We start from the raw sequence: 21,776 nt of genomic DNA on the forward strand, positions 1-21,776 counted from the left end.
TTTAGGCCTGTGTTCTAGAATCAAACACTGACAAAGAAATAGGATTACCATGATTGACTCTGTCTGGGGATTGAATCAGCTTCCTCTGAGTGATCTGGGAATGGGTGGTTGCCTGTTGCAATCAGAGTTCTGTTAGAAAGGAGGGATGGGATAAAGACCACTAGACAAGCAAACGGCAATATCCACTAAAATCTCAGTGAGTCTTAAATTTCTCTCATGAGTTTTACATTTCTACTCTAAATGGAATACAGAATTGGTGTCCACTCTTATTAGGGGATTTTGCCCTCATGCAACAGTGGCAGTGAAAACGCAACCATGGTCTTTAAAATAGGGAAGAATGAATAAAACAAACCAATTGTCTTAAGTAGCCAATGGACATTATACCATTTCTTTTATAGGTTTTTTTTTTTTCTCTTCTTTCAGGGAATCAGAGCTTTTTGCCAACATTAATCACTCTTTCCAACAGTCCTGATCAGGATAAAGTGAAGAATGCAAATCATTTCTATGCCTTAAACACGAGGAGAAACACTGGGATAACTGGCTTAAAACCATACAGGGAACTCCTTGTTACACTAGACTAAGTCTAGATTTCCTGTCTCTGGGGTTTACACTTATTCTTTGTTACCTTTTAAAATGTTACCTTTTAGAAACTAGCAGATTTGGGGGCGCCTGGGTGGCTCAGTGGGTTAAGCCGCTGCCTTCGGCTCAGGTCATGATCTCGGGGTCCTGGGATCAAGTCCCACATCGGGCTCTCTGCTCAGCGGGGAGCCTGTTTCCCTCCATCTCTCTGCCTGCCTCTCTGTCTACTTGTGATCTCTGTCAAATAAATAAATAAAATCTTAAAAAAAAAAACTAGCAGATTTTGAAACTTTAAACGGGTGGTAATCTAATCAGTGGTTGTATGGGAGCACATTACTTAAGACCTTAGCCATTCACTTTCCTTTTGTAAACATATCTGGCAAACTAAACTGAATACTGTTCTTTTTTCCCTTTTTAGTGGTCTATACTTCAGATCAAAATATTGAGTTTCTCTCACTTCTCTCCCTTACCCAACTTTGCACACCTACTACATGCAAGGCAAAACAAACAGTTCTGTTTTCTGTTTAACTGGTTTTTGGTTTTATTTTGGCAGCACCTTATTCCAGCAGCAATAATATTTGCTAATAGGTCTAAGTAGGAATACTTACATTATGATAGAGATACTGGGTTCCTTAAATTACTGCCAATTCTTAATTAAATGAAGTTGTAGAGAGCAGTAGAAATACAGTGAACAACATCAATATCTTTTTATTTAGTGTTGGAATTAATTTTTATACTTCTCTTTGCATATAAATCCTTGTGTCCAACATCCTGTCCCTAAAATAAACAAACTTGTTTTAGTAGAATATGTAATTTTGACATTTAGAAGCAAGAAGTATCTCTGATAATCTAAAGAGGGAGATTGTATTTTCTAAAGGGGGAGAGTGTATTTTCCTTCTCTGAAACATTCAAGAATTATGTATTCTGGGGAGAGTACTGGTTAACAACAGTAACTAACAGTATAGCATTTCTTGAACATCATCTCATTCTCTTGTGGACATAAAATTGTATTCCTAGTTATGATCAAGCAATCTAAACACAAAATAGAAAGAATGCCTGGCTAAAATCACATCTTACTTTCATAGTTACACTGTGAATATTCAGAGTACAAAAAAAGTGGGGCCATTAAAAAATAAGTAAGTCCACTAGAATTTCTTTTAAATTGAACACATGACCTTTACAAAATAACTGATTATTAAAGTATACATCATCACAAATTAGAAACTTAACACTGGGGGCGCCTGGGTGGCTCAGTCAGTTAAGCATCTGCCTTCGGCTCAGGTCATGATCCCAGGGTCCTGGGATCAAGCCCCCCATCACGCTCCCTGCAGGGAGCCTGCTTCTCCCTCTCCCACTCCCCCTGCTTGTGTTCCCTCTCTCACTGTTAATCTCTCTGTCAGATAAATACACAAAATCTTTAAAAAAAAAAGTTCACCTTGAGTTAGGTACTCAAATATAATGCTTAAAATAAATGCACAGTTACTTTAACCTAATTTTACAGACTGGTGGCAGAATTCCCTGCAACTGGAGGAATAATTACTTCATGGCAATTTTATTCTGTGAAGCTCCTCAGATACGTTAGCTACTATGATTATATTATTGCTTCCTGTGAGATCACATTTTGTATTTTTCTTATTGTCTTCACAACACAAGAAGGCCAAAAAATAAGAGAATTTAAGTCTGCTTATTTCAAAAGTGTCTGGAACTGGCTAGAATTACTACTTTTGGTGGTAAGTATACATTCATATGTATGATTGGAGGGAATCACATCTGAACCTACCAATGAGGGAGGTATAAAAAGCAAAATTTTCTGTTCATTTAGCAACTAGCTGAGGAGCAGCTCCTCACCTCCCTAAGTCCACCCCAACCCCTCAGCTCTTCTGGAGCCCCGCTGGTACAAGTTAAAAAGCTGCAAGTATCCTTCAAAAGAGGAGCTGTCATAGGGCATACTAATGGTGTGCTTTCAAAAGTAAGTCTATTTCCCCCCCTGATTTGGTCCTTGAGAGAACCAGCATAAAGTTAGAATAGGTAATTCTATAGGTATTATAGTTTAAAGTGCACTGTAGGTCTCTCCTCCCTCAAAATAAATGTGTTTCTTATAGGGCTTCGTGTTGAAAATCATAATTACTTTTGGACATGTACTCTTCTTTTATGTTGCCTCTCTGTTTTCCTCCTCACACTGAGTTTTGAAAGAACATGCAAAATCAAGCCTAGGAAGAATACTGAAAGGGAGGCTAGGGGGCAGTGAGCAGCTAGGCAGAAGAGAACACCAGGACTGGGAAGATAGTCTCTGAAATAAATTCCAAAAACTGCCAGTTCTCCTCACTGGAAAGAACTAAAACAGAGAGGTTGGCAGGGCAGGACAAATGGTAAGAACTTGGTCTTAGGAATGATGAACAAACACTTCCAGCTTATACACCCTTACAGACTCTTAGTCATAGCCAGTCCAGGATATAAGTCTTTTTTCCCAAAACCAGATTAAAAGTTTCTCAGAGTCAGGAAACGTGCCACCTACCTCTCTGGTTTCCCCAATAATACTTAACATACAGCATAACGTTGAACTATCTGAGCACTTCAGGCAAAGGAAGTTGAAGGACGATTTTCATGACAGAAAGCTGTGATACCTGACATAACCTGGTTCTGAAATCCTCTTCTGGAAGAGTTGTCAGAGGGTTCTCAAAGGGCTTACTTTTGTGTCACTGAAAAAAAATTTTTTTTAGTGTTATGTGGTAGAAAATACTAAACTTTTTAAGTACCATGTATGGGAAGTGTTGAACTATTATACTGTACACCCTGAAACTAATATAACACTGTATGTTAACTACACTGGAATTATAAATAAATACATAAATAAAAATAAACTTCTAGGTATCCTGTAGTTACATGGAGCAGAAATGCAGCCTTGTCAGAATAATCATTTTAGACATTTGTGCTTTATGACTCAAACAGGCAAATAGATTAGGATAGTCAAGTGATCAGTATTCCTGTACTTTTGTGATCATTCTTCTATCTTAAACTTCTATAAGTTGAAGTTGACTTCCCTTCACTTAAAAAGCTATGCCTTCATTCCCCTTCCCTTTCTGTTAAACTTCTGATGAACTTTTTCCTGTGTCTGTTCATAGGCTGCAGGACATTCAGAAGTAGAAATTGTCTCTAATTTAATCTTTCTTATTTTCCCATTTAGTTGTGTTTTTTGACTGTTTCCTTCAACATATACTGTAACGTACAAATTTTTCTCTTACTTGGAGACCTGTTAAAAAATACTGATCAATATTCAGACTTCTATTTTCTTGCATACTGGCACACTTACTACAATAATATAATTGCTGTCACCATCTTTTTTGCATGGATAAAGGTACTTACACTTTATTATATTAAGTGCAGCAGATTAGATATATAGATATATATAGATATATATTTAGATAGCAAAATGGGAACTAAAGCTGTAAAGTTATGGGGGGGAGGATTTTCTTAACTATAAAGTAATTTTAAAATAGGTTGGCCTTGCAATGATCGCAGGCAAATCCTCAAATACTCCTATCATCAACACTTCCTTTAATTGGAAGCAAATTTTTTCTGAAATTAATTTAACTTATCCTAAGTAATTATATTATTCTTCTGTTTTAATTCACATTGTTCTTTTTCAGATATTCAAATTCATAAGTTTTAATAAGACAATGTCTCAGCTGTCATCAACCTTGTCCCGCTGTATCAAAGACATAGTAGGATTTGCCATCATGTTTTTTATAATATTCTTTGCTTATGCTCAGTTAGGATTTCTTGTTTTTGGATCACAAGTTGACGACTTTTCCACTTTTCAAAATGCCATGTAAGCTGTTAGAGTAAATGTAATTATATGTACTAGTTTATAAGAAAAAAAATCATGAAAAGGCCTACAATAAGTAGTAACACATATTTTAATAAGTTCAAACTTGGTTTTATGTTTTCACTGATAGAAAAATACCTGGTCACACTTAAAGTAGTGTTTAGCATTAAAAGATCCCAATGGATAATGCAGTCCATTTTTTAAATGGTAAGAGGTCGAGTTAGAAAAATAATTTTTCATTTTTCGTTGGTAAGAGTTTTACCAAATACAACAGAAATAGGCCTCTATGTCTGTGATATTTATTGTCTGGAGAAAAGAAAGTTTAAATGTTTTTCTTTAAGAGCTCTACCTTTAGAATCCTTTTATCATATTCACCTGATTGTCCTTTGCTGATCTGGCAAAGCTGTGTATTAAAAATATTTTTATATGCGTAAAGCAATCAGCAGGCAACAAACTTACACAGCAGATCAGGTAGAATCCTTAGAAAAGTGTTCAGTCTTTTTTTTTTTTAAATGAATAATTTAAATAAATTCACTCTCCTTTTTGGGTAGATAAAATAAGTTGTGTATGTGTAAGAAAATTATGATAGTCTGAAATAACAATTCTCAAAATATGTTCTGTGTAACTTAGACCAAGACTGGTGGGAAATGGCTTCATATTAAGTAAGTTTTTGAAATTTTGCATCACTCTTTTGAAAATTTACAGTGCATGTTAACATATGGCCCTGAGAAATACTGCAGTAACTTTCTTAACTTTAGTGAAGAATTCCCCAAACTTGTCCATGCCCTTTTCCTTGAGTTTAAGAGAACTCTGGTCAAAGGAAATGTCTTAAGTTGCTCTCTTTTTACCATCCACATGAATATATTTGAAGTGCCAATTCTAAGAAATTTCATAATATTTGCTGAAATAAACCTTTATTAATCAGTCATGGAAAGAAGAGTGGACTAGGAACCAAGAGGATGTAGTTCTACTTTCCACTTCTGCCGCTAGCTATTCAAATTTTCTAGACCTTTATTTCCTTATCTGCAAATGAAGGAACTGGACTAAGTTACTCCCAAAGATTCCTTCCAATATCAAACAGCCTACAATTTGAGAAGTCTAATTAGCTTTCTCTTGAGTAAATTATGTTTGCAGTTCCAACAACTTCATGGTCCTTTCTTAGGATCATAATTCAAGTGTCACTTACTAATAAAAGTAGTATTGGACATTGAATATAAATGTTGTAATTTACAGAACTTGGAAATTGGTCTTACCCTAGATAGTGGGAAGAAAGGAAGTATAAGAATGAACAGGTAAACAACTTTGGAATACATTAATGAAGGGACTTCTGCTTTTGGTAATGATGTGCTAGGTTATTCAGATCAACCTCCTCTTCAAGACAATTTAAAAAGCTAGGTGAGGGGTGCCTGGGTGGCTCAGTGGGTAAAAGCCTCTGCCTTCAGCTCAGGTCGTGGTCTCTGGGTCCTGGGATGGAGACCTGCATGGGGCTTTCTGCTCAGCGGGGATCCTGCTTCCTCCTCTCTTTCTGCCTGCCTCTTTGCTTACTTGTGATCTCTGTCTGTCAAATAAATAAATAAATAAATAAATAAATAAATAAAATCTTTAAAAATAAATAAATAAAAATAAAAAGCTAGATGAAATACAGGTAACATTGAAGAACTAACCAATAAGTGGACCAAAACCAAAAGGCAAGAACCCAGAGAAGCAAGCTCAGCATCCAAGGCTTCTTTTGCCCTGAAGGCTTTTTTAAAAGTTTATAAGGATTTTTTTTAAAGATTTTATTTATTTATTTGACAGACAGAGATCACAAGTAGGCAGAGAGGCAGGCAGAGAGAGAGGAGGAAGCAGGCTCCCTGCCGAGCAGAGAGCCCAATGCGGGACTCGATCCCAGGACCCTGAGATCATGACCTGAGCTGAAGGCAGAGGCTTAACCCACTGAGCTACCCAGGTGCCCCTTTACCTTAGATTCTTTAAGAAATATGTATCTTATGGCTGAGGAAATATCTTCAGGGTTAATAGTGATAGAGGTGAATGAAGAGCCACGCAGGCAAGCCTTTAGCCAGTTAGGGTTAGGTAGGTGGGCAGAAGGACAGATGAAATTTTTTTTTTTAAGATTTTATTTATATTTTGACGGAGAGAGAAATCCCAAGTAGGAAGAGAGGCAGGCGGAGAGAGAGAGGGGAAAGCAGCTCCCCACTGAACAGAGAGCCTGATGCGGGGCTCGATCCCAGGACCCTGAGATCATGACCTGAGCCGAAGGCAGAGGCTTTAACCCACTGAGCTACTCAGGTGCCCCAAAAGTTTATAAGGATTTTTTATTGTGTTAAAATATACATAAAATTTACCATCTTATCCATTTCTAAGTGTACAATTCAGTGAGAATTAAGTACATTCATACTATGCAACCATCACCACCATCCATCTCCAGAACTCTTTTCATCTTGTAAAACTGAAACTATGCCCATTAATCAAGAATTCTCCACTTTACCCTTTCCCAGCCAATGGCAACCACCATTCTACATTTTGTCTCTTTCTCTTTTGGTTTTCATTAACTCTAGGTGCTTATGGGATCATACAGTATTTGTCTTTTTGTGACTGATTTATTTCACTTAGTATGTCTTCAGGATTCATCAATATCATGCAATATGTCAGAATTTCCTCCCTTTTTAAGGTTGTATACATTCTACGTATAAGTGTCATTTTGATTATCCATTAATCTGTTGATGGCCATCTGGACTTCTTCCAAGTCTTAGCTGTTATCAATAATGCTGCTATGAACATGGGTGTACAAATATTTCTTCAGGACTCTGCTTTCAATTCTTTTGGGTATACATGCAGAGGTGGAATTGCTGGATCATAAGGTAATTCTAATCTGAATTTTTTGAGGAAATGCCATACTGTTTTCTGCAATGGCTGCATCATTTACATTCCCACCAACAGTGCACCAGGGTTTCAATTTCCTCACATCTTCATCAACACTTGTTATTTTCTGGGCTACTTTTTTTTTTTTAATAGTAGCCATCCTAATGGATGTGAGGTGATCCCTCATTGCAGTTGTGATTTGCATTTCCCTAATGGTTAGTAATACAGAGCATCTTTTCATGTTCTTATGATATGTTGGTATCTCGATGGTGTCCCAGATGTTCTGCTCACTTTTCTTCAATCTTTTTCTTTTTCTCAGACTTCAATCATTGTGTCCTTAGGTTCACTGATTTTTTTTCTTCTGCCTGCTCAAATACACCTCTTAATCCCATCAATGAAATTTCATTTCAGTTATTGTATTTTTGAGCTCTACAATTCCTTCTTGGTTTCTTTTGAGGTTCTCTATAGATATTTCTATTTTGTTCATAAGTCATTTTCTTTTTTTTTTTTTCATAAATCATTTTCTCCACTTTCTCCATGTCTTTTATGTTTAGTTCTTTGAACATCTCTAAGATGGTTGTTTAAAGTCTTTAGTAGGTTTGCCATCTGGTCTTTCTCAGGGATATTTCTGTTGGTTTATTTTTTTCCTTCGATTGGATCATAGTTTCCTACTTCTTTGTCTATTGTTCTTTCTTGTTATTGAAAACTGGACATTTGAATGTAGAATGTGATAACCCTGGAAATGACATTCTTGCCCTTCACCAGAGTTTCCTGTTTTTGTTTTTTTGTTTATTTTTATTATTGTATACAGTCTTCATGCAGGATCAGCCTGAAGCGTAAAGGTCTTCTTAGGTCTTTTCTGAGACTTCACCTTTCCTTGGGGATGCAGGTGACAGTCTAACTTCCTCTGTATATGCGTTACTTTTGAGGTCTTTAATGTCTGGCACCCAAAAGGGGAAAAAGAGAAAAATGAAGGAAGTGGGAAGGGCACGAGCCTTTAATCCCAAGGACATTAATTCAGCAAGAGGGAGAGGGACTTGCAACAGACAGGGGAACAACTTTCTGCACTCTTGTGATCAGAAGAAGCAATCAGCAATCAGAACACAGACCCCTAATGCTTGGAGAACATAACCTGATTGCCCACCCTTGCTCCCACAAGTTGCATGCAAGCTGCTCCAGGAATACACACATGGCTCCCTGCCATGGGCTGGGGGTGGCAGATGGGTAGCTTTTCTAAACTAAAACCTGGAACTGACCGAAGTTGTCTAAGCCTTCCCCTGGCAGTTGCAAGCCTTAAATAGACTCTAGAATTCCAAAACAGTTACATCAGACAAATTCTGCCTATGTCATTGCTGTCTAGGTGGGGAGACATATTCCAAATGTTTCTTACCCCCACACCCGACCCAAACCCTCCACCATGAAGGCATTTTTGATGATCTAGAGAAATAGTCAAGGAAATGTGTTTTTGGCTACTTCTCTGGGAGAAGAAGATAGAAGGCAAAGTCCAGGACTTACATGGGGAGAGAGGACGGGAGGGCTTGTCTGATAACCTCTGCACACATCAGGCAAGGAAACTTCAATTAGGGGAAAAATGAAGTTATATTGTGTTTGAAGTTTCCACTCCTATGTGATTATAAACACTCAGCAAATTGGTTAGGGTTTTGTTATTCACATTCCTTACACAGCAGAGGTATCTGGACAGTCTCCTGATAGAGAAGGGCTGAATGGAAGCTTTAGTTAACAAGCTAATTTCTGGAGAGGAGAAATGGTGCCTTTAACTTGTGTTTTCTCCTGTAAATACAGCTCAAGGATTACAGATCAAGTTTGGTCAAAACTAAAGGAGAACCTCTCATTCTACTATACCATAGGGAAAAAATATTTGTTGAGAGACTTTGGTCTCCTTCCAGTTCAGCTTTTCTTTTTGTATCTTGTATAGAAGAACATTATAAACCAGTATTAAAAGCTGAATAAATGGGGTGCCTGGGTAGCTCTGTTGGCTAAGTGACCAACTCCTGGTTTCAGCTCAGGTCATGATCTGGGTCATGAGATCCAATCCAGTGTCGGGCTCCACGCCCAGCTCAGAGTTTGTTAAAGACTCTCCCTCTGCCCCCTCTCAAATAAATAAAAGATTTGTTTATAATAAAAGATTTATTTGAGAAAGGAGAGAGAGGCAGAGAGAGAAGCAGCCTTCCTGCTGAACAGGGAGCCCAATGTGGGACTACATCCCAGGATCCTGAGATATCAACTGGAGCCGAAGACAGATGCTTAACTGGCTGAGCCACCCAAGCCCTCCTGAATAAGTAAATCTTAAAAAAAAAAAAAAAGGCTAAATAAATACTTTAAGTATCATTTAATCATGTCTTAGGTACCCAAGATGAAATTCCAGGTAACTCTTGAGTCCTAGGACTCAAAGGAGCCCATTTCTTTGAATACATTTTCTTCCTTCATTGTTTACAGCCTTTACATGTTGAGCAAAAGCAACCAGGAACAAGAAGAATTCTTCCTTTTGACTGACTAACCAAGCATGCCAAGTGTCTACATACTGTTAAAAATTCCATCCCAGGCTTCCCCTTAAAATAACTCATTTTAAGCACCTAGTAGCAGTAACAATGGCATGAAAATATATCAAACATAAATCCAAATAAGCCAAAAGTACCAACTGTGGTTGTTCTTAATTAATTCCTGAATTAGCTTATGAATTTTTAAAACTTTTTCTTTAGTGCTTCCTAAAATTTCTCCCATGAACATGTGTTATTATTATAGCTAATAAAACTGGAGTGCTGCCTTTTTCTTTTAATTGTCCAATATTAGAGCCCGGGCTATCCGTAAGGTACATAAAATAGATGTCACCCATTCCAGAACACAAAATATGAGTAATAAAGTAACATGCTACTGTTGCAAAACAAGAGTAACAGAAATTATTTTCCTATGCACTGTTCACATAATTTAAAGAAAAAAAAAACTACATCAAATTATTATTAATCTTTAAATTATTATTTTTAAATTATTAATTCTAGAACCTGGGTTTTTTTTTTAAGATTTTATTTATTTACTTGACAGAGAGAGATCACAAGTAGACAGAGAGGCAGGCAGAGAGAGAGAGAGAGAGAAGCAGGTTCCCTGCTGAGCAGAGAGCCCGATGCGGGACTCGATCCCAGGACCCTGAGATCATGACCTGAGCCGAAGGCAGCGGCTTAACCCACTGAGCCACCCAGGCGCCCCAGAACCTGGGTTTTAAAAATGAAAACTATAATAAATATTTTTCTAACCTAATAACCTACTGACCCAGTGACCTCCTTTGGAATTCAGGTTAAATCTGATATTCACAGATATTTCTGGGATGGTTTTATCTATTAACATTAATTAAAAGTAATGCTGAAATTTAATTGAGTGGTATAATACAGAACACAAGCAATAGCCCTTAACAATGTTTATCACCATTTATGAAAAATCCTACAGACTTCTCAGTGTTTGTGTTATAGGTAAAAAGATAATTATTCCTAAGAAAACATATTAACTTGTAAAGAAAGATCCAAATACTTTTTAAATTGTTGAATGTATGAGTAAAGATGAAATTAAACATTCTCAACTTAAAAAAAAATAAAGAAATCATCAACATAATTTATAACATATCCCTGATGTGTCTGGCAATGCCATTGCAAATTAATGATGAGAAAATAAGATAGCATGTTAAGTAATCCTGATTCTGCCTTTACTACTACTATGCTCATTCAAAGCCTTAATTTCTTAATTTTCCACCTAATTATTAATCAAATGAAGATCTGTTTAATATTTTAAATGTTATTTTACATCAAATCCAATAGTTATTGAAGAGAATAGTAAACCTCAGGGGCCTCTTGGGTGGCTCAGTCAGTTGAATGCCCAACTGTGGATTTCAGCTCAGGTCATGATATCTGGGTCCTGAGATTGAGCCCTGAGTTGGGCTCAACACTCAGCAAGAAGTCTGCTTCTCTCCTTTCTCTGCTTCCTCCCCACCCTGCTCACTCGAATGTGCTCTCTCTAAAAATTAAAAGAACAACAACTGCAAAAAAAAACCACTTCTGGATCATGTTTGGGGATCATTACCAGCACCTGTTTGAGACTCAGCAAGTGACAAATTGTTGGCATCTTATTTTAGTAGAAGAGGTATACAGATTACACACATTATTGGTATTAGAAATTTTAGAGTTCTTGGGTCTAGGTACAAGTTGAAAATCCTTATTGGACAAGGTCAGGTATTCTAAGTTCTAGAAGGGTACAAGAAAGGCTAAGGCCATGGTTTTTTTTGCCAAAACTTGTTGGTAAGCAGGTTTCTCAAGGGTCAAATTTGGTAGGATTCAGTAAGTGGAAGTCCATCATTTCCTGAATCACTGTTGAGCTATTTAAGTACCCTGTCTGGCGTTGAGGGGGAATTTTCCACACCCAGTTTTATTGAACTCGGGGTAACATGACTAAAGCCAGAGAACCAATGCCACATGCAGCTGGTTGGTACTTTCCTAGACACAGTGGTAACCCTCATCAGTTGTCATGTATGTATGAGGGGATATAATGTTTTCCTTTCTTCCCGTCAAAGATTTGCACAATTTCGAATTGTTCTTGGAGATTTCAATTTTGCTGGTATTCAGCAAGCTAATCGTATCCTGGGACCCATTTACTTCATCACTTTCATCTTTTTTGTGTTCTTTGTCCTGCTGGTAAGTATGACCATATATGTTCCCTTTTTTGCTTATATTTTTTAGAATAAAAAATGAAATTATTAATTTAGAAGAAATTATAGTATCACTGCTGAGCTGTCAGAGCTTTTTACATTTATTAGGAATTGTGTGGGTTCCTAGAAATCCAGGCTAAATCCAGTGTCTAAAATGTTTTCAATTTGTCCAAAAGAGAATGTTATCACAGTAGTTACCATCTTGGTGTCTGACATGTGCCAAGAGTGTGCACAACTTCTCCGAGTATAACTTGAATATCCCAGGTCTGTCCAGCCAGGACATTCCATACTGGCAGGGATGACTATATTTGGCCCATATTGCAATGGCTTCTAGCCCTTACAGCTAAAAGCTCAGACCTTTGTGATTTTTAGGAGTCTGCAGGATGGGTCTTTCACACGTGCTCAAGACAAATTTATGTGGCCTTCCTAACCAGGAAAAGTTGCTTTCCTAGTCCAGGCACTGCTACTGTCCTCCTTGAAAACCCTTTTGTCAGTACATAGCAGTTATCCCCTTGTGGTAGCCAGAAGTCCTCACAGTGGCAGACCTGGGCTTCAGTGAAAGGTGGAGGTGGCCTGGGAGTAAGAATACCCTCTCCACAAGTGTTTGTATTATCCGGACATAGTATTCCTAAGAGCCCTGGTAAAACTGTGCCTTTAAACAGCTTTATAGAATTAAAAAAAACAACAACAACAAAAAACACTCTTATGAAAATATACTTATTCTGTTCTGATATGCAATGTTGACCAATTAGTGTGTGTATGTATACGTGTATATATTCACAGATATATATTAGTACCCAGTTCATATGCATTATTTTACATTGTTTTTTCTCATTTACCATAAACATAGTTGCTTATATCCACACTATACATTTCCCATTCTATTATATTATAGTCTGCATAGCCATTTCTCTGTTACTGAGCATATGGGCTACTTTTAAAATTTAAATCTAATTTACAAATCACAGCACTTAGGGCTCCTGGGTGGCTCAGTAGGTTAAACGTCTGCCTTCAGCTCACATCATGATCCCAGGGCCTGGGAATGAGTCCCACATCAGGCTCGGCAGGGTGTGCTTGACTCTCTGCCTCTGTCCCTCTTCTCAGCTTGTGCTTGCTCGCTCTCAAAACAAAAACAAAAACAAAAACAAAACAAAAACAAAAACAAAAAAAAAAAACAAATCCCAGCACTTATCAGTCACTAACATTTAAACTAAATTTTGGGGCACCTGGGTGGCTCAGCTGTTAAACGGCTGCCTTCGGCTTAGGTCATGTTCCCAGGGTCCTGGGATCAAGCCCCGAATCGGGCTCCCTGCTGAGCAGGAAGCCTGCTTCTCCCTCTGCCAGCCGCTTCCCCTGCTTATGTTTCCTCTCTCGCTGTGTCTCTCTCTGTCAAATAAAGAAATAAAATCTTTAAAAATATATAAAATAAAATTTTACTGAAATAATTATGTGATTATTTCTCCCCAGAACATGTTCTTGGCAATTATTAATGATACATATTCTGAAGTGAAAGCTGATTATTCAATAGGCAGAAGGCCAGATTTTGAACTTGGTAAAATGATTAAAAAGGTATGTCCAATTCTTTTCCTAATTTGAATGCTAAGACAAATCTTGTTCAGTTTATACTCTTGTCGTTTGAATAGCACTTAAACCCCAAGTAGTGGTGGGGGTTTTTTGTTTTGTTTTGTCTAGGTCCAGTCTTACTTTTATTTGTATTATTTCACTGCCAGGGAAGAGAGATTTCTTTCTTGCTTTAAAAAAGGTGGCCAAAACTATTTCAGATTTCAATATATCAAATAGCAATTGAGCTGTTTACTAAATGCAAAGCAGCGTTGGGTTTTATTATAAAACTATCCCTTCCCTCCAATAATGTTCAACTTAGATCCTAGTAATAAATTTCTATAAACAATCTTAACTCAGAACTCCATGGGCCTTATCTTGCTCACTTTCATGTTTCTGTTAATAGCAACACTCGTATCAGTCACCCTGGGCTTAAAACTTTGAATTTTTTACTCCCTGACACTCTGTTGCCAAGACTTGTGTGTCAAGGTCATCTCTGTGGTTTTTGTTCACATTTCTGAGATTCAAGGTCGTGCTGATTCTAAACGCCACCACTGGGTTAGGGCCCTTGGTACTTTTCCCCAGCTTGTCTGGTAACCTCTTCTGGCCTCTTTCCTGTGCCATCCCAGCCCAGATATTACTTTTCTGCTCACAGTTCTTCAGAGTTTCTCTGGGCCTGTCAAAGAAAGTCCAAGTTCTTTATCCAAACACTCAAGGACCTTCTCAAATCTCACAGTCCCAACCTGTCTTTATTCACGATCACTGAACTATGTAGCATGTCGGTCTTCCATGCGCCCGTGGACAGCATGGTGTGTCCCAGCCAGTGTTTGACCACAGAGCTGTGCACCATCACTTGCTGTTCCTCTCCCCCCTGGGCTTCTACTCATGTCACTCACTGACCCCAGCAATGTTCCCCCTTCCCTCGATGACCCTCTGTTCTCCCGGATAGAGTGGCATCTTCCCTGTCCTCTCAACAACTACCTCACTTGAGTTTTCAGCAGAGTCATGTGTTCCCATCTTGCTCATCTCTGCACAGAACTGGCTCTAACTGCATCACTTCACACAGGAAAAGTCCTAAGAGCCACCAGGTGACTGGAGCTTAAAAACTCTGTCCAAGAACTCACCTGCAAAAGGAAACTATTAATATGTCCCCCAGTGAGCTGAAGTGTAGGTTTTTTCATCTTTTATCTCTTGATTATGATGCTGGTTATATGCATTAAAGTGTTAACATCCTTAAATGCAATAAATATTAGTGAAACTTTTCAAAGAATTTTTTTTCCGAGTTCAAGTGTGATTCCTACAAGAGAACGCTTTTCTTTTTCACTGGCAGGCAGAAAACATAAGCGGTGACCAAGTGAAAGAAAGATAATCATAGCACTACCTCCATATTTCTTTACGGTAGTAGTCCCTAGAGACAGGCATTCCATATTTCTTATTCCATGATCAAAATTAATACAGTATATGTATTTGTTCAAATCTTAAACTATTTTTAATTATGCCCAGAGTTACAACAATGCTCTTGAAAAACTGAGACTAAAGAAACCGGAAGAGGATGAAGACAAGAAAAAGTAAGATGACTTAAATTTTTAACCTGGCATTTCAAACTGTATATTATATTAGAAACTCACAGTGAGAGTAAGATTCTGATTGCAGAACAATCACCACCCAGTGTGCTGATTCTAAATACGTTGTTGATGCATCATCCAGTAGTAACTCCTAATTCTAAGAGTGCCATGAGACTCCAAGCTAAGCTAATTAAAAATTAATCTAACACATGCCATGCCACTCAGTAAAAGCTTTAACAGAAAGCTGGACAGAATACAGACCCCCTAGAAGGTAGGAAAAAATTTTAGTCTGCATTAACTGCATTCACTTAGCTATCAAAATAAAAAAGTTTTACACAAAATATTTAAGGATACCTTCATACCTGCGGAATCATTTTGGTGTCAAAATGCTTCCAAAACCCAGGCCTCTGCCAGTGGGACATAATATAAACATTTTTTATAGCTAGAGAGGACACTCTTAAGAACTTACTAATGACCACATTTCCCAAATAATTAGTATTATCAGAAGGACCAAAAATGCAATTCAGACACTTACTATAGAGCTGATCGTATTTAGTGCTGTATTTCCCTTTCCACTGTCACATGCCTGTGATTTTTATTTTATATTGTTAGTGAGAAAAGCGGAGATTTGGTTGAGCGAGCCAGAAGAGAAGGCTTTGATGAAAATGTAAGATTTTAATTTTCTCATAAGGATAGCTTTATTAGAAATAGGCCTACGAAAAAGTTCTGATTAAGAATTGAAATGATTTGTTTTCTTTAGAGCAGTAGTTGCCACCTCCAAAAATTTCTCCCAGAATCCAGCTGTTTTGTTGTTTAGAACAAGTTATTTCAACCCTACATGCTACCTCTCTTATTGTTGCTCTCAGCCTACACCCTGGTCCTCCAGCTGTAGTCACTGTGGGATTATCACATAGGGGTCAGTGAGTATACTCTATTGACATGATCATGTAATTTTTCTCTTGTAATCATTAATGTGATGAATCACTTTAATGTTTTATACAGTTGACCCTTGAACAATGAAAAGCTTATGTTTATAGTACTGTAAACAAAATCCATATGTACGTGGACCCATGCAGTTCAAACCTGCATTGTTCAAGAACCATGTTGTTGAACAACAGTTTGAACTTCGCGGGTCCAGTTATATGAGGGTTTTTTTTTTCCAATAAATACAATGCAGTATTTACTGTAAATGTATTTTCTCTGCCTTATGATTTTACCAGTAACACTTTTTTCTCTAGCTTTATTATAACAATACAGTATGTAATACATATACAGAATATGTTTTAGTCGACTGCTTATGGTATTGGTAAGGCTTCAATCAACAGTAGGCTATTAGTTGTTACATTTTTAGGGAGTCAAAAGTTACACACACATTTCTGACTGCACAAGGTTCAGCACCCCAGCCCCTGTGTTGTTCAGTGTCAGCTCTACATGGAGTGGAGTGAGGTTTCTCACTGTGAGATAAGGAAGTTACAAAAAGAAAAGGTTGAAGGTTAAAATAAACTTTGTGGTGTTGGATTAGAATTGTAGATGTGTGTTAGTGTGTGTGTGTGTATGTGTGTGTGTGTGTGTTTCTGTATGTGTGTATTCTATAGCTCTATCACTGAGAAGACTAGAAGAAATAAGAGTTAGTTCCCCAGACCTTGGTTTCCAAATACCATTCTCTCCTAAAAAGGAAGCAGGGCCCCTTGGAGATATAGCTAAATTCCGGGGCCGGAAAATACAACATGAATCTGGAATATCTTGTTGAGTCAGAGAGTTAAACGTGTTCAAAGAATAATAAAGATACGTTAAAGGGACGCAAGGGTCACATTCAAGGGCACCCACTCGCCAAATCTGGGAATAGTTAAGACCTATAATGAATAATAACGGAGAACCCATTGAATAACATAGGATTCCATGAGTTCATACTGACCTAAACACATATATGGATAAAAGCTGGAGGAAGAATGGACCTTTTCCATACCTCTCCACAAAATGCATATTAATTACAAAAAGAAAGGAGTTATGTCAGGGTAGAGGAATATGGCAGATATGCCTTAATCAGTATGGGAAAAAACTGAAACCATACAACAGCTGGTAAGATGCTAAGAGAACACAGCATCACTTCGGTAACACTCATGCCAAAGATGCATAACATAAAATGTTAACGCAAAACTAAACTACTGAGGGACGTTCTACAAAATAACTGGCCTGTGTTCTTCAGAAGTGTCAAGAAAGCCAAGGTAAAGCTGAGGAACTATACCAGACTGAATGAGATGAAAAGACAAATAAATGTAATGCATAATCCTGGACTCTAGATCCTTTTACTATGAAGGGCACCATTGGGACAACTGACAAATTGGAATGAGGGACTCAGCATTAGAGGATAATAATCTATCAATATCAGTTTTCTGATTCTGATGGTTATGCTGTGATTATAATAAAGGAGAATGTCCTTGTATGCAGCAAATACACACTGACACGCTCAGGGACAATGTGACATTCGTGTTGGCAACTCCAAATACTTCAAAAGGAAAAAAAAAAGTATTTATACTGTTCTCATGTCCCCACCCGAGCCACCCAGGCACCCCTTTGTACTGTTCTTCTAAGTTTCCCATAAGTTTGAGATTCTTTTAAAAACAAAACTGTAATTGAATAAACCATTTCTGAGATAAAAGATGTAAATTGAAAAACATACTGTGTACCCAGGGGAAATCACCTAGAATGAACATGATATTCATCCAAGTAAAATATGGACTCACAAGAAAAAGAAAACCAGGTTAACATGACAACATTCACTACCACAAATCAACAGAATACCTACAAATTATGTAAGGAAAGAAAATGTAAGCCAAGCATATTTATATCCAGCAGACTTGTGCTGCAAGTATAAAGGCTCAAATGGTTTTTTGTGTTTTTTTTTTAAAGATTTTATTTATTTGTTTGACAGAGACAGCGAGAGAGGGAACACAAGCAGGGGGAGTGGGAGAAGGAGAAGCAGGCTTCCAGCAGAGCAGGGAGCCCCATGGCTTGATCCTAGGACCCTGGGATCATGATCTGAGCTTAAGGCAGACGCTTAACAACTGAGCCACCCAAGCCCTCGAATAGTTTTGAACATGCAAGAACTCAGAGAATACTGTTGTATCCCTAAGGAGTCTACAAGAACATCAGCTTCAGCTAACCAGATGACTGGAGAAATTTTGGGAAAAGGGAGGGAGAAAGAAGATACAAAGTAGAAAACGACTGATTGGTTTGAATATATAGCTAAAAGTTAAAGAGTTATCATTTAGAGTTAATAACTAGTAAGAATTAATTTTAGCATATTTAATAATACAATAAGAAACAATAAGAAAATTGTTTCAATGATTTTAAAACACATTTTCTTTTCACATTTTTTTAAATTTTATTCATTTATTTGACAGACAGAGATCACAAGTAGGCAGAGAGGCAGGCAGAGAGAGAGAGTAGGAAGCAGGCTCTCCGAGGAGCAGAGAGCCTGATGTGGGGCTCGATCCAAGGACCCTGAGATCATGACCTGAGCCGAAGGCAGAGGTTTTAACCTACTGAACCACCCAGGCACCCCTCTTTTCACATTTTAACAATGTTAAAATCAAGATGTGCCTTGAGGTTGACAGGGTGTCATAGGCAATTGGCAGCCTTTCTTTCTCATGTGGTCCATAAATAATGGGGTGTCTTACACTAGACTCCATCTCTCAGATACAATGAAACACGGTAATAAGACTAAATATAGTTGGGTAATGGAGAGAAAGGTGAGGAGGAAAAAACTATAAGCTCACATTCTCGCTGAACTTGTTTGATTCATTTTTGAGGGAACCAAAGCAAGAAGAGAGGACCCAAGTTGTATAAAGGGATACATGAATAAAAACAAACCACTAAAACAAAAACATATATACCATTCTAAGGGCAGAAGAACCAAAACAAAAGCAAAAACCAAAATATACCATGTGGTTCAAAATTTAAAACATACCATAAAACAGTATGATGTAACTGTAACCAGTTATGTCTGACATATCAGTAGAAGCAACTAAGCTTAATTTACTTAAAAAGAAAAATTTTCAGATTGAATCATAAAGCAACACCCAATTCTATGCTATATCCTAAAATATATACCTAAAGCAAAGTGATTCAGAAAAGTTCAATATAAAAGCATGAGCAAAGGTTTAAACAGGTAAGTGAAAGGTTTAGAGGACACAACTGAATATGTTAAGGTAGAGTTCTAGACCTACAGCTCTAAATGAGATGAAGGGCACTTTATGTGCTAACATAACTTTAATAGTTATGATTATCTATGCACCAAATAATACAGCATTAAATTCTGTCAAGTATGGCCTACTAAACTTATAAAATGAGAAACAGGAACACTGAAAGTAGAAATCAGGAAAAATAAAAGGATAAAAACTACAAAAAAATAAAATGGGTAAGGTGATCTTATAGTTACTTATTTAACTTTGTACTCACAGAAGATACATCTGCTTTTCAAAAACCCATTCATAAAAAATGATCATTATAGGGGCACCTGGGTGGCTCAGTCAGTTAAGCATCTGCCTTCAGTTCAGGTAATGATCCCAGGGTCCTGAGATCGAGCCCCACATTATGCTCCCTGCTCAGTGGAGAGCCTGCAGCTCCCTCTGCCCTTCCCCCCAGATCCCACTTGTGCTATCTCTCTCTCTCAAATAAATAAATATAATCTTTTAAAAAAATGATAATCTATTGAGCCACAAAAAAATCAATAAATTCCAAAAACTAGTTAACACAGAAAAAAATTATTTAAAAGCAACATAGTAAAAATATTTTAAAATAAAAAAATAAAAAGATTATTTAACCGACTTTAGGGGCGCCTGGGTGGCTCAGTGGGTTAAGCCTCTGCCTTCAGCTCAGGTCGTGGTCTCAGGGTCCTGGAATCAGCTCAGCAGGGAGCTTGCTTCCCCCTAACCAACTTTAAACTATTAAACAATTCTTGTGGTGCCTGGGTGGTTCAGATAGGTAAGCACTGGACTTTTTTTTTTTTTTAAAGATTTCACCTATTTGACAAAGAGAGATCACAAGTAGGCAGAGAGACATGCAGAAGGGAGGGGGGAGCAGGCTTCCCGCTAAGCAGAGAGCCTGATGTGGGGCTCGATCCCAGGACCCGGAGATCATGACCTGAGCCAAAGGCAGAGGCTTAACCCACTGAGCCACCCAAGCACCCCAACACTGAATTTCCACCAGGGTCTGATTTCAGGGTTGTGAGATCGAGCCCTGCGTCAGGCTCCATGCTCAGCAGTCTGCTTGAGTTTCTCTCTCTCTGCCTTTGCCCTTCCCCACTGCTTACATTCTCTCAAAGAATATAAATACTTAAAAATAAATAAATAAATACAATCCTTTTTTAAAAACTATTAAACAATTCTTGAATCAAATAGGAAATGCAAAATGAAATTGCAGAATTCTTATAAAAAACACTAAAAACACTATACAGCAGAATCTATGAGAAAGTTGAATGCCAGAGGAAAATCAAGAGCCTTAAATTTATCAATAAAAATCAAGACTGAAAAATTGATTTTAGCATATAACTCAAAAAGTTAGAAAAGAACAATAAATAGAAAAAAAAACAGAAATAAAGATAAAAACAGAATTAATGGGTGGCAAATACAAAGTTGTATAAGTAAAATGGCTGGTTCTTTGAAAAGATGAGTGGGAAGAAACTACTAGCCAACAAACATGGAATAAGAGGGAGAAAGCATAAACATGCATAGTAAGAAATTGCAATGGGAGAAATCATGAAGAAACAAGTAACTAGAGAAAGAAGAAAGCTGGAGGCGTAATACACCCTGATTTCAAATTATATTGCAAAGATGTTGGGGCATCTGGGTGGCTTAGTCAGTTAAACATCAGACTCTTGATTTCCACTCAGGTCATGATCCAGGGTTGTTAGATCAAGTCCTGCATCTGGCTCTGTGCTGGGCATGGAGCCTCCTTAAGATTGTCTTTCTCCTTTTCCCTCTGCCCCTCTCTCAGCCAGCTTGTGCTCTCTCTCTAAAAAACAAGAAAAAAAAAACAACAAAACCCAGAGCTTTGGCAATCTAAATATCTGGTATTTGCATAAGAAGAGACACAAAACCAATGGAATAAACTAGAGTCCAGAAATAAACCCTCGCATATATGACCTATTAATTTATGACAAAAGTGCCAAGAATTTACACTGGGGAAGAGACAATCTCTTCAATAAATGGTGCTGGGGAAAATAGAGAGCCACATGCAAAAGAGCAAAACTGGACCAATATCTTACATAAAATTTACATAAAATTAACACAAAACGGATTAAAGGCTTGAACATTAAGACCCAAAACCATAAAATTCTCTTGGAAGACAACATAGGCAGTAAGTTCCTTGTCATCAGTCGCAGTGATGATTTTTTGGATCTGAAACCGAAAACAAAAGCAGCAAAAGCAAAAACAAAACAAAAGCAAAAACAAAACAGACTACAGCAAGCTAAAAAGCTTCTGTGAAGCAAGGGAAACAATTAACAAAATGAAAAGGCAACCTACTGCATAGAAGAAAATATTTGCAAATTATGTATCTGATTAGGAGTTGCTATCCAAAATACGTAAAGAACTCATACAACTCAGTTAACAACAACAAAACAATCCAACTGGAAAATGAACAGAGGATTTGAAGAGACATTTGTCCAAAAAAG

The 21,776-nt window shown here is 37.5% G+C and overlaps 1 protein-coding gene across 3 annotated transcripts in view; it reads left to right on the plus strand.

Moving 5' to 3' along the window:
- The window catches only part of PKD2L2 (polycystin 2 like 2, transient receptor potential cation channel), a 42,647-nt gene that overhangs the window by 12,284 nt on the left and 8,587 nt on the right, over positions 1 to 21,776 (plus strand). For 2 of the 3 annotated variants that reach the window (XM_032837731.1, XM_032837732.1), the window contains exons 6-12: positions 2,081 to 2,309; positions 3,764 to 3,934; positions 4,227 to 4,408; positions 11,841 to 11,961; positions 13,443 to 13,544; positions 15,039 to 15,103; positions 15,713 to 15,767. In XM_032837731.1, coding sequence (XP_032693622.1) covers positions 2,081 to 2,309; positions 3,764 to 3,934; positions 4,227 to 4,408; positions 11,841 to 11,961; positions 13,443 to 13,544; positions 15,039 to 15,103; positions 15,713 to 15,767 — 925 coding nt within the window. The remainder of the gene's footprint in view (positions 1 to 2,080; positions 2,310 to 3,763; positions 3,935 to 4,226; positions 4,409 to 11,840; positions 11,962 to 13,442; positions 13,545 to 15,038; positions 15,104 to 15,712; positions 15,768 to 21,776) is intronic. The other variant, XM_032837734.1, reaches the window with a different exon arrangement.

This window comes from Lontra canadensis, unplaced genomic scaffold (genome assembly GCF_010015895.1).
Source record: "Lontra canadensis isolate GAN:19392208 unplaced genomic scaffold, GSC_riverotter_1.0 scaffold99, whole genome shotgun sequence".
Lineage (NCBI taxonomy): Eukaryota > Metazoa > Chordata > Mammalia > Carnivora > Mustelidae > Lontra > Lontra canadensis.